Source organism: Babylonia areolata, chromosome 3, assembly GCF_041734735.1.
Source record: "Babylonia areolata isolate BAREFJ2019XMU chromosome 3, ASM4173473v1, whole genome shotgun sequence".
In the NCBI taxonomy this organism is placed as follows: Eukaryota; Metazoa; Mollusca; class Gastropoda; order Neogastropoda; family Buccinidae; genus Babylonia; species Babylonia areolata.
Window position 1 is genome coordinate 49,311,504 of NC_134878.1, and position 12,298 is coordinate 49,323,801.

Consider the following 12,298-nt stretch of genomic DNA (forward strand, 5'->3'; position numbering starts at 1 on the left):
TACCATTAACACTTCATTCCACCAATCCCTTTATCATCAGTTTATCTGTGATTGCAATAAAGGACAAAAATTAATGTACATCTGTGACGTGCACGTGCATGAAGTCTGACTGAATGACATAGGAAATGATTGAGGAGCACCTGTCAGTTGGCTCTACCCAGGTAGTCAGCCTGTTGTGCAAATGAATCTGTTTGAGAGACTCAATGAACAGTGGGAAAGAGAAGAGCAAGAGAGTGTGTGTGTGTGAGTGAGTGAGAGACTGTGTGTGATGGCATGAAAGTATGACGCACACACACTTTGAATAGTTACTTTAAAAAAAAAAGAAAAAAGAAATGCCTTTCAGTGTACACAGCTTAAACTGCTATTCACTTTGCAGAGTAGTTTACATCCATGCAAGTCCTGCACAGAGCCTAAAAGTCTGAACAATCCCTTTCCTATGCTGCTTGATTACCCCCTGATATGAATACACACAGTGTCACTGGGATCTGGGGTATAATGGGATACTTTTTCCTACAAGATACAGAAATTTACACAAGCCACAACTGCATTGTTAGTAAAGTTACACAGATATTTGTCCTTTCGGCTGGAGTAAACATGTCTTGGTTATGCATCATTCTTTCCTTCCTGAAGTAACATGTTATAGTTTGGTAATACATTGTTTCCTATGCGGTCACATGTTACTGTTGGTAATATTGATATGGTGTTTCTCTCATTCGGATGAGATGGTGAACAAAGGTTCTGTGTGCAGCACGCACTTGATGCAGTGAAAAAGAACCACGGCGAAAAAGGGTTGACCTCTGGAAAAATTCTCCAGAAGAAATTGATTCTGACAGGCACACAAATTTACATGCATGTGCTCAAGAACTGTAAAGTGCATTTGGGTTGTGTTGCTGTCAAGCATCTGCCTAGCAGATGAGGTGAAACGTATACGAATTTGTCCAAACAAAGTGATGCCTCCTTGAGAAACTGAAACTGTTTCACTCTGAGAGAAGATATCAAGACGAATCAATCCTTTGTTCTATGGAAGCAGAAAGTGTTTGCAGTCACACCCCACTTTTGTATCGTCTTTGTTCTCTGCAGGCAAAGGGAGGGAAGCAGAGTGTCCAGATGAAGCAAACCTTTGTTCTCTGCAGGCAAAGGGAGGGAAGCAGAGTGTCCAGATGAAGCAAACCTTTGTTCTCTGCAGGCAAAGGGAGGTATGCGGGTTGAGCGCTGATGACTGACCCACTAGCGGCTGACGGTGCTGTCGATTTCCTTCATGATTCTCAGCACCATTTCCTCTTGGAAGGGAAGAGAGACACACTGCACGCCCACCGGCAGGCCCTCAGAGCCCTCAGAGTCCTGGGGGACGTATGCATTTTTTATTAAAAGAAAAATGTCGAAGGTAAAGGTCCCATGGCCGTCTATGACTGTTGAGGGCAGTGAATTCATATCCAGTATGTGTATGGCTTGGCATGGGAAGGCAGGTCCTAATCCTCTCCTTCTGCTATTACCACTGCTATTATTGAATAAAAATATTCTCATAGCACTTAACTATATATCTTATTATCCAGGCAGTTTAGGTGTGGTGTGGTGTGGTGTGGTACATGTATGTATGTGTGTGTGCATGTGTGTGTGCATGTGTGTGTGTGTGTGTGTGTGAATGAGTGGGCTAGAAAGAGTGCACATGTGAGTTATGTAGGACAAAGCAAAAGCGTGTTAGTAGTAGTAGTAGCAGTAGTAGTAGTAGTGGTGGTATTATCATTAACCCCTTGACTGCTACTGTAAAGTGTGCTCAACAGTGAAGGCTAGTCACCTCACTGAGATACGACAGAGCTTACAGGTCAGGATGTCAGCGAAGGGCTTTCCCCTCACTGAGATCAGACAAGAGCTTACAGGTCAGGAGGTCAGTGAAGGGCTTTCCCCTCACGGAGATCAAACAGAGCTTACAGATCAGGATGTCAGCGAAGGGCTTTCCCCTCACTGAGATCAGACAAGAGCTTACAGGTCAGGATGTCAGTGAAGGGCTTTCCCCTCACGGAGATCAAACAGAGCTTACAGGTCAGGATGTCAGTGAAGGGCTTTCCCCTCACGGAGATCAAACAGAGCTTACAGATCAGGAGGTCAGTGAAGGGCTTTCCCCTCACGGAGATCAAACAGAGCTTACAGGTCAGGAGGTCAGTGAAGGGCTTTCCCCTCACGGAGATCAAACAGAGCTTACAGATCAGGAGGTCAGTGAAGGGCTTTCCCCTCACGGAGATCAAACAGAGCTTACAGATCAGGAGGTCAGTGAAGGGCTTTCCCCTCACGGAGATCAAACAGAGCTTACAGGTCAGGATGTCAGCGAAGGGCTTTCCCCTCACGGAGATCAAACAGAGCTTACAGGTCAGGATGTCAGTGAAGGGCTTTCCCCTCACGGAGATCAAACAGAGCTTACAGGTCAGGAGGTCAGTGAAGGGCTTTCCCCTCACGGAGATCAAACAGAGCTTACAGATCAGGAGGTCAGTGAAGGGCTTTCCCCTCACGGAGATCAAACAGAGCTTACAGGTCAGGATGTCAGTGAAGGGCTTTCCCCTCACGGAGATCAAACAGAGCTTACAGGTCAGGAGGTCAGTGAAGGGCTTTCCCCTCACGGAGATCAAACAGAGCTTACAGATCAGGATGTCAGTGAAGGGCTTTCCCCTCACTGAGATATGACAGAGCTTACAGGGCAGAATGTCAGTCATCATTCTTTATTCAGACTTCGTCCTCTAGGTATGCATTACAATTATTAAGCAAAACCAATTACAATTATTTCAAGCATCATCCTGAAATCGTACCTCGTTTATTTTTCAGGCATGCCACCAAGGCAGGAAAAAAAAAGAGGAAAATCAGACAACAACAAAAAATGCAGCTGAAATTGGGAAAAAAAAGAGGATTTTTTTTTCCTGTGGACTGAACCCACAACAGTGTCAAAAATAAAAGACTAATTAATACAGACATGGATTTTCTCAATTAGTGTAACTGTTTACTGCCCCCCCCCCCGCCCCCCCCACCCCCATCTTTAGAACGAGGCTTAACATGGTACAATCCCCCCCCCCCCCCAAAAAAAAAGGGGGGGATCCGGGGGCATGCTCCTCCGGGGAAATTTGACATTTTGAACACGAATTAGCCATATATATATAAAATCAGAGTAAGAACACATAACAACAAAACACATGGAATGGGCTTGCAAGGGTTGCTCCAACTGACTTTTTAGTGTCTATTGATTAGTATATAGTCTATATAGACACTAAAAAGTCAGTTGGAGCAATCCTTGCAAGCCCATTCCATGTGTTAGAATTTACCTGGAAAAATTAGTATTGTTACTGTAAGGGGCAAACTGGGTGTGAAAAAAGCACACAGAACATTACAAAGAAACGCTGTTAGTATGATAAAAAATGATCATGCATGAATTATAGCCTTACCGGACCACCAATCCACAGGTAAATTTATCCAACAGCAAAATGTCATTCAGCAAAGTTGTCATCCAAACAGGTCTGTCCCAGAAACAGGAAAACTTTTAGTTTTACTCTGGATGTAGTTGTAAAACAGGGGTTTTGCAGGAACATGGAGGAGGCATATGCACGTACAGGACACTCAACAAGATTTCTTTGAGAAGAAGGCTCGGATATCTGCTGATGCCTTCCTTTTTCTGTCCGAGGCCTGGCTGCTATTGCATGCAGAATCCTTGGCAATGGACTTTGGAGAGTCTGGACCAGGTTGTGCAGAGTTTCGGGACTTACTGCCAGAGAGACAGACAACAAAATGGTTTGGTGTCCAAGCACTTTCTGGCAAACTCTTTCCATCCGTTCTTGTCCACATGATGCCAGGCAAATCCGACTCCTTGGAATAACTGCTCACTCTTGGTGAAATGATTCTGTGGAGGTACTGTCGTACATTGTGTCCTCCATAGGAAGGATAAATAGAAAAAATCGGTCTTTGCAAGACACTAGCAACAGCATGTAGTTGCCAGATCCCCATGTATGTTCCTGGAGTGAGAATGTGCAGCACCTCTTTTCTAAAAGTACTGCAAACAGCCTCTGAAGTCAGTTCTGTTGATGTATACTGGTCTGAGAACAAAGCATATGTTTTAAGATAATCTGCGGGTGAAGCAGTTGATCTCAAATTTTCTTCTGTGAGGTAGAAGTCTTCATGCGCAGCCAGTTCAACAGCAATTCTGAGGCGCATTTGAAAGTGATGTTCTTGGACTCCTGTTGCTAGCAGTGATGCGCATCGGGGGAGGCAGTTTCCATCTCCATAAATTTGAATGGGCATCAAACCTGGTGCATCGTCTGGCAGAAGTTCTTCAGATTCCTGGTCAGCTAGATAGTGTTTGAGTTTCTGAGAACTGAATGGAACTGGATACTGTTCAAGCATTTTTTTCTCCACTCTCACAGCCAGACTCTTGAAGTCCCAGAATGAGCTGGAAGCATCTGTCAGATGTTTATTCAGATTTTGAAAGAACACTTTCTGATCCTCATTTCTATCTTCAGCTGCACTGGGATTCTTTTCTTCTTGACCTGTTGAGCATGAGTCCTTGAACTGTGACTGTGGCCTTTTCTGCTTTTGCTGTAGTTTTTCTGAGGAATCCTTGCAACGGCTATCTTTGTTCTTAGAGTCCTTTGATGTCAACTGTGACTTCACAGACACCTTTGTTTCCATTTGCGATGGAGTAGCAGGGGCTCCCAACATTTCTCGCTTCTCCTCTGCTGCTGCTTTTTTGTCTTGGAGGTCAGCTTTATCCTCAGACCTTGCTGCTCTCATGGCCAAGACCACGTCTTTGTCTGGTGCCTGCGAGATTGGGTCATCCCTACCAAACATCTCAACTGCCGAAACTTTCCTGGTAGCCATATAGCATTTAACACTCTGATATGCAGAATATAACTCCATGCTAGTTCTGCTGCAGTGAGAATCCAGCAAGTCACCCATTGTACTGAAGTTTGCCTCCACAAGTGCACTGTGAAAGCATGTCAGCAAAGTCCTGGCAGCCTTCGAGAGAAGAGGGCATTTGTCCTCAAGGTCAATCCACCATTTGGTGACTGGGTCTGATGTTTGTAGGGGCAGGTCAGTGTCACTGTTGTAGGCTCGAACTTCAGTGATGAAGTCATCACACTGCACCTGTGACGGCAGAAAGTCAGGAAGGTGGCACAGGGCATTCCCAGTAGCTGACAGTGTTCTGACACTGGGGTCTAGGGCCTTACAAGTCTGCAAGACTTTGTTGTCAAGAGGAAGCTTCTGTTGCAAGTACTGTGCTAGAGTAATCAGGGATGCAGCTGCTTTCTGAAGGAATTCTTTTCTGATAGCTGGACTTGTAGTTTGGCACAATGCTCTTGTAGCCACTCCTATACTTATGCTAGAAACTGGCATTGCATTTTCAGTCACTAGGATTGTCTTCAGCTCAGCTGGTCTGCGGAGTTGTTGTGTCTCAGAAATGCATCTTGATGTGGTCTTCTGCTCCTCTACAAAGAACGCTTCCGGTTTCACTATTTTCTCCAGAATTCTCTTGAGCAGCTCTTCCTGTTTTTTGTGAAGCATGTGTGTCATTGGTTCTTGTGCTTGGAACAGCTTCACATAGGAATTCAAGGGCGGTAACACTGATATGTAGAACTGCAAAATGAGAAGGGTCTCAGATCTTTTGTAAAACAGCTTGTTGATGATTTTTTCTTTTCTTTCTTTCCCATCTTTTGTGAAGGTGCGAAATTTTTTCGCCAGTGTTGACTGTATTTGCCTAACAGTCTTCTTTCCTGTATCACTCACACTGCATCTAATTCTTCCTAATACATCCTCAAATATTTCAGCATACAGAGTCTGGTCAGATGATGAAAGGAAGCTGAAGTAGTAGACAGTCAATCCATCCATAAGTCGAAGGGTGTCTGCTGCCACATCAAGAACCGTTAGCCATCTGTGAGGAATGTACTGCTGTGGAGTGGTTGGTTTGATGCCAAGCACCTGACACACATCTGCTAAAAGTTCTCTTTGCTCAGGTGACCACAAAAAGTCAGTGTGCAAATTGCTCAGCAGAGTTTCCACATGTCCCTCAAACTTGCTACAGAATTGTTTGGCAGCATTATGGACCAGGTGGCATGAATCACCGTCAATATCGAGAAGGTGTGGTGCTTTTTTCTGTCGAATCAGAGTCTCCAGTCCTGCCTTGGAGCCTCTCATTACTGCACAAGAGTCCATGAGGATGGATACCAGGTTCTCCCATGGCAATTTGAGGTCTGTGAATACAGCATCCAGCTCCTTGAAGATAAAGTCAGCAGACACTTTCACCAATGTGACTGACACCAGATGGTGAGTCACGAACAATTTCTCAGTCGGTGAAAAATGACTGACTAAAACAGTCAGGACTTTCTGGTGCGTCTTACTCATGGCCTCATCAAGATTCAGACTGAAAGGGCACTGCTGTAACTCCCTCACCAATCGTTTTTGAAGCACCTTGCCCAGTCCTTTCCTCATCTTGTAGGATGCACATGCCCGTCCCATCTTCAGACCAGCCAGAGCTTTCTTGTCTGCAGCCAGTGTCTGAAACAGTCAAAGTGCAATTCCCTTTTAGAAACATGATTTCTTGTTATCCTATTATAAAATAGTGGAATAGATCAAAACAGACTTAGCAGTGCAGTAAAAAAATTAGTGTATACAGAACACACACATACACCAGCACTTGCACACACACACACACACACACACACACACACACACACCTACAAAATCACAAACCCCTATCTGACACGTGGTCTCAGATGCGTGCAAACTATCAAACTATCAACCCCTTTCTATAACATCAAGAAATATCCCAACTGATCCTTTTTTTTTTTCTTTTTTTTCTTTTTTTTATTAAACTAAGAGCTGATCAAACTTCGGAGAACAATGGTCTTCTTTTCGTTGAAACTGTCAAATTATTATTAATGCTTCCAGATTCCTTCAAAGACAAGAATGGGCAATCATTACATGGTTCTTTATTTCTTTTTCGGTGTGTGTGTGTGAAACATCGACACGTGGTCACAACGACACGTGGTCATATTGACACGTGGTCACAACGACACGTGGTCACATCGACACGTGGTCACAACGACACGTGGTCATATTGACACGTGGTCACAACGACACGTGGTCACATCGACACGTGGTCACATCGACACGTGGTCACAACGACATGAACCCGCTAAAACCGCTGCTGCTTTTTATTATTTTTTTTTTAAAAGGTTTTCTTCCAATACGGAATTCAGTCTCAAACGGAAAGAAAATCACCCCTGCAAATAGCAAGGGGCCAAGTGCATGCCGTGCTGGATGTCACTATTTCCTCTTCTAAAATTTTCAAAAAAAAAATCCTAAAAAAGCTATAATTTCAATTATTCTTACCTTAGTAAATTCAATCAGCTTGGGGATGAAAGACAATGACAAGTTGTTTTCCGCTGCAAATGCAAGGGTCAAGGCCTCTAGGTTCGACTTTCGGTCCTCTGTATGTATAAGTGGTGTTGAATCAACTGTTGTCGGTTTGACATCAGAACGGACACTCGGATGAATTCCATAGGGTTTGACAGGAGGCTCGGGCACCATTCCTGAAACACATTAACTGATTACAAGAATTATTATTATTTAGTATTATATTATAATTTATTATTGTTGTTGTTGTTGTTATTAATTTAATATATAAATGAATGCCCCATGCATTTACAATCAAATAAGATATATGAGCCGTTTTGAATGCACAACCACTTTTAACACTAAAACTATCGCTGAATCTGTGTTTGTACAGTGTGCACAATGGAATGGTTTAACTGTGATCAATTTTTTTGTGAACCCACAGTAAATTGTTCTGTTGTTGAAGGCTTTTGCTGTGAAAGATCTATTAGGTTCCCTTTTATCTGCCACACAAACTGATGTGTGCTGTTTGTCTTAAATTGTTGGAGGACTGTGTGTGTGTGTGTTCACTTCAGTTTTACGTCTTTCCACTAAAAGTGATTCAGACAAAACAAAACAAAAACAACAACAAAAAAAGTGTGTGTGTGTGTGTGTGTGTGTGTCTTTGTGTGTGTGAGAGTGTTTGTGTGTATGTGTGTATGTGTGTGTGTGTGTGTGTGTGTGAGTGTATGTGTGTGCGTGTATGGGAGGGGGGGGGAAGAGAGTGAGAGAGAGAGAAAGTGTGTGTGTGCGTGTGCGTGTGTGTGTGTGTGTGTGTGTGATTATGTGCAAGTGTAGGTTTGTGTGCGAGTCTCGTTATGTAAACATATCAAATTCATGTACATAAGACACTGAGTGTGTAAGAGTTGCGAGTTGGTGCCTTTGTGTGTGTATGGATATTTAAGTGCACGTGTGTACTGTTTGGTAGTTGAATCTATGTGTGTGTGTGTGTGTGTGTGTGTGTGTGTGTGTGTGTGTGTGTGTGTCACTGTGTGCGTGTGTGCCGGCCAACTTCTCCCCTTCCCCCAGATCAAAAACACTGTAACCCACCAATAATTGAATATTTCTATTTAAAAATGAATAAATAGGCATTACCTGGAAGGCGTGATGCATTCCTGCAGGCAGCAAATATTTCCTGGTGTGTAGGTCGAGTCAAATGTTCGCGAATAGTGACGAACCCTCGACTGGAATATTTGATTTCGCTGTCGCACACAGTGCAGTACGCATAGCCATCTTTCTCGATCTTCCGTATCACCTCGCCAACTCGCTGATCTTCAACAGTTTTGTCCACCCATTCCCATCTCCATTTGTTCTTTGAATCTCGATCAAAAGAAGATGTTTTAGCGGTCCGTTCAATGAAAACAGGCCTTGGCATTGTGTGAGTCGTTCACTGTAGCCTAGATCTACGTCGCTGTAGCCTAGAGTAAGCTGGTCAACAAACGAGACTTCCCGCGAAGCGGAAGTGAATTCTGGGATAGGCCTACTATGATAATCATTGATTGGAAACCGGTGCAGAGCCAAAAATGACCCCCGCCTTCCAGAATTTATTGAAATGTGTCGCTCCGCGGAAATCAAAGTTTCGTGCGGCGGAATCATCTTCACTGACGGCGGATCGATATTTTGAACGGCTGATTTGTAATGAACCACGGCGATTTTCCGCCTAACGGCGGAAAAGTACCATGCTTGATTTTTCTATTCACTTTTTTCCATTTCTTGAATCTGTATATTTTTAACAGTGATATATACAGGAACATATCTTTTTTGAATCCATGAAAAAAACTGGAGGGAGAACTATACACACCTTCACCATAAACTTCTGATGTAAGCCAGAGCAGGGAAAGACGGAGGGATCTCTCAGACGCTGCAGGTCTTGCTGTGTGACGGTGGTCACAGGTACAGAGCCAGCCGGGTAGTTCAGGAGGTTGTACAGAGCAGTGTATATTATGCTGCCTGCACACACACACACACACACACACACACACACACACACCACTCTACAGTGTTTTCACAAGATGTAACACAGGGCTAGAATTTCACAAATAATCTTAGTTGTCCTTGGAACAAGTAAATAAAAGCTAATCTATTTCCCAAGCTATATGATAGTCAGTCGCATGCAACTATGATCCCCAGATCAGCAGAGGAGGCAACTGCTGTCTATACTATCTGAGCTAGATTTTGATCATAGTGAAGAGTGTCTTGCCCAAGTTTCATCCCCGCCTCTCTAGGTCTAGAGGTCTTTAGGACAATCAGTGTTGTGATGGTCCCCAAAAGACAACTTGCCCCCAAGGTGTAATAAAGAGATGGCTGATATGAATGACCACTGGCAGAGAAATGACAGGTCAGCAGATGGTAAAGATGGTGCTGAGGAGGGAAGGGGGGAGTCCACGGAGGGAAGTCTGCGCTGAAGCTGACTGCTCATTCACCCTTTGTCTACACAGTCAAAAGCTGACTGGAGACAGAGTTTGATTTTGTCCAGCAGATGGTAAAGTTGTCCCACATAATCGGACAGGCAGGTATTCTGAACTCTGTAATATCACTAGACCAATTGTTTTTAGCATCCTTTAATACAACACTTTTAATTTTGACTCCCACAACTTCCAGCAGCAAACAGAATGAGGTGTGACAACTTTTAGAATTTCATAACTTCTGGTATCAGTAATCAAATCAAGATGTAAGCAGATGGTTTTTAGTCTTCTACAACTCTGACTTACCTCACTCTACCCAGGTGTAAATGGGTACCTGACTTCAGCTGAGGAAGGTTAAAACAGTGGAAGGAAAGGACTAGGCCCCTGCCTTCATACGCTGAGCCCTAGACGCAGTGAATATAAATCCACTGGCTCAGTGACCGTAAAAGACTACGGTACCTTTACCATTTAATTCTAAAACACTATTAAGTGGTGATAGACAAATGGACCCCTCATCTTCCAGTAACACTACTGATTTCAAACATTACAACCATCAGGTTCAATAAAAATTTAAAAAAAAATTAAAGACAGAAAAAATACAGATGCATACCATGAGTACGGAAGACGAGAGAGAGAGAGAGAGAGAGAGAGAGAGAGAGAGAGAGAGAGAATGAGACAGAGACAAAGAGAGAGAGAGAGAATGCATGAGTGTGGGTATGGTTAGATGTGTGTGTCACTGTGTGTGTGTGAATGCATGTGTGCATGCTTGTGTGCGTGTGTGCATGCGTGTAGGTGTGTGAGGTCTCACAGAAGACGACTTCCTCAAAGCCAGCAGTGACAGCGGGGTGGGGCATCACAGGGCAGATGACAGCATCCAGCTTCTGGTGCTTCCAGGCGTCCTCAAACTCCTTCAGGTACAACTAGCAACACACATCAGTGGTCACACAGGGACAAGTCCCTCCGTCCACCCAAAAAAGAAAGATATTTGCACACATATGCCCGCTACATACACATATGAACGCATACTCACACTCAGCATAAACCAAGTAAAATCTACCTTTGATATTCAACGAGCTGAAAAAGATCACTGTTCCTCATAACTTTGTGTCCACCGACAAAGAGAAATATATACTACTTCTTAAATCATTATTCCAACTCTATACAAGTTCTGCTGGTGCAAATACGCATACAAGCATGAAAACAGACATGCACAGGAACAAACATAATATGCACACCATTATTATCGTATATGGTCTCTCATACACAACCAAACACACAAGTGTGAGCAAATATGCACACACACAAGCATGTACACACACACACACACACACACACACACTTTTAGGACCATACAGTAACAATTTACAAAAGCACTAACCTGTTTCTTCCACTCCAACTGCCACCAGTCAACAACTGTCCTGATAACATGAACAATGACCCATGTTTCTTTCAGACTTTTCTGGCAAAATAGTATTTGATGCTAATATTTCATGTCAATAACTATTCATGAGCGCTTTATAATATGGAAGTATGATTATTTACCTATCATCAATGGTTGTGCTTTTGCATTCATATACATAGGATCAAATATGTCACCATTTGGTTTGACATGGCAGCAGCGTCAACAAAGACAGGATTTTCCACACGCACACCTTTACACATTTTAACATAAGTTCAAACAACAATTTTTAATGCTCAGTGGAGAAATCCAAGATATAAACAAGATTTCAAAATATATACTGGGGTCAAATACACCAGTTTATTAAGCAGCATGTTTCCTAATACTAACCAGAAAGTGGATAACACATATAATCTGAATTCACAAATTCCAACAATGTTCTTACCAAACATTAACAAACTGGGAGCCACAGGTTCTGTCTCTATACTTTACATGTCAATGATATATATATATATATATATATATATAGAGAGAGAGAGAGAGAGAGAGAGACAGAGAGAGAGAGAGAGAGAGAGAGAGAGAACTCAGAACTGTTTTAATGTCAATAGCTTATCAGCCCTAATGACATGGGGGTACAATCAAAACAACAACAAAATAATTCTAAAAAAAAGATGAAACGACTATTCAAAACATACCATTTTTTAACGTCTATTCAAAACATACCATTTTTGAAATCCATTGATAAGGCATCTACATAATTTCGACCATCCAGTTTATGAAGTCAATTTCTTAAAGAACAACAATGAGTGATGTTTTTTCTTCGAAAATTATATGCTTCGGCAATATACTTTGCCAGAGACTGGATTGAATTTTCCTGATGTATGTTAAGTACACTGCACAGATCTTCATTCTTTGCAGAACATGTTTTAAAGACAGTACATTTTTCACGAATATCAGCGTACGCTTTGCAATGAAACAAGAAATGTAACTCATCCTCCTTTATAAAACCGCACATCGGACAAGGGGAGAGCATGGATGGGTTAGTTTGAAACCAATACTTATGAGCATATAATCCAAGAGATCTCAACGT

The 12,298-nt window shown here is 42.8% G+C and overlaps 1 protein-coding gene across 4 annotated transcripts in view; it reads right to left on the reverse strand.

The window, feature by feature from the left end:
* The window catches only part of LOC143280062 (fatty-acid amide hydrolase 1-like), a 38,558-nt gene that overhangs the window by 2,026 nt on the left and 24,234 nt on the right, over nucleotides 1-12,298 (reverse strand). The window contains exons 16-20 of one of the 4 annotated variants that reach the window (XR_013054987.1): nucleotides 11,188-11,227; nucleotides 10,618-10,729; nucleotides 9,206-9,354; nucleotides 7,363-7,562; nucleotides 6,392-6,525 (exon numbers count right to left, since the gene is read on the reverse strand). Coding sequence is in view for 3 of the 4 variants with exons in the window: in XM_076584556.1 (XP_076440671.1) it covers nucleotides 3,598-6,525; nucleotides 7,363-7,562; nucleotides 8,500-8,779 (3,408 nt within the window). In the remaining variant the exon portion in view is untranslated. Of the gene's footprint in view, nucleotides 1,342-3,095; nucleotides 6,526-7,081; nucleotides 7,563-8,499; nucleotides 9,088-9,205; nucleotides 9,355-10,617; nucleotides 10,730-11,187; nucleotides 11,228-12,298 lie in introns of those variants that run through there. The other 3 variants (XM_076584558.1, XM_076584557.1, XM_076584556.1) reach the window with 3 other exon arrangements.